The sequence below is a fragment of the Fulmarus glacialis genome, unplaced genomic scaffold (assembly GCF_000690835.1).
Source record: "Fulmarus glacialis isolate BGI_N327 unplaced genomic scaffold, ASM69083v1 scaffold25935, whole genome shotgun sequence".
Taxonomy (NCBI): domain Eukaryota; kingdom Metazoa; phylum Chordata; class Aves; order Procellariiformes; family Procellariidae; genus Fulmarus; species Fulmarus glacialis.
The window spans coordinates 2,749-2,957 of record NW_009215301.1 but is presented as its reverse complement, the minus strand read 5'-3'; the positions used below and the strand labels follow the sequence as shown (position 1 = coordinate 2,957).

At 66.5% G+C, this 209-nt stretch overlaps 1 protein-coding gene across 1 annotated transcript in view; it reads right to left on the bottom strand.

Moving 5' to 3' along the window:
• Positions 1-101: 101 nt before the first annotated feature.
• LOC104077611 (collagen alpha-3(V) chain-like) overlaps positions 102-209 on the bottom strand; it is a gene marked incomplete at both ends in the record, with an annotated part of 2,675 nt that continues 2,567 nt past the window's right edge. Inside the window, one exon of the mRNA XM_009578898.1 lies at positions 102-203. Within this exon, the coding sequence (XP_009577193.1) occupies positions 102-203 (102 nt within the window). The remainder of the gene's footprint in view (positions 204-209) is intronic.

Here is a 209-nt window from a genome sequence, read left to right as displayed (position 1 = left end):
CAGCCCTGTGCTCGAGGGGGCTGCGCCCCATCAGCCCCTCTACCTTGCCTCCCCCCACGTTCACCCAGCCCCTGAGTTCAGGGGAGACACCGAATACTCACAGGGTCTCCTTTGGGTCCTGGGGGGCCCTGGATGCCCGGGAGCCCCTGGTCTCCTTTCTCCCCCATCTCTCCTGGCGGTCCAATGAGCCCAATCAGTCCAGCCTGGCG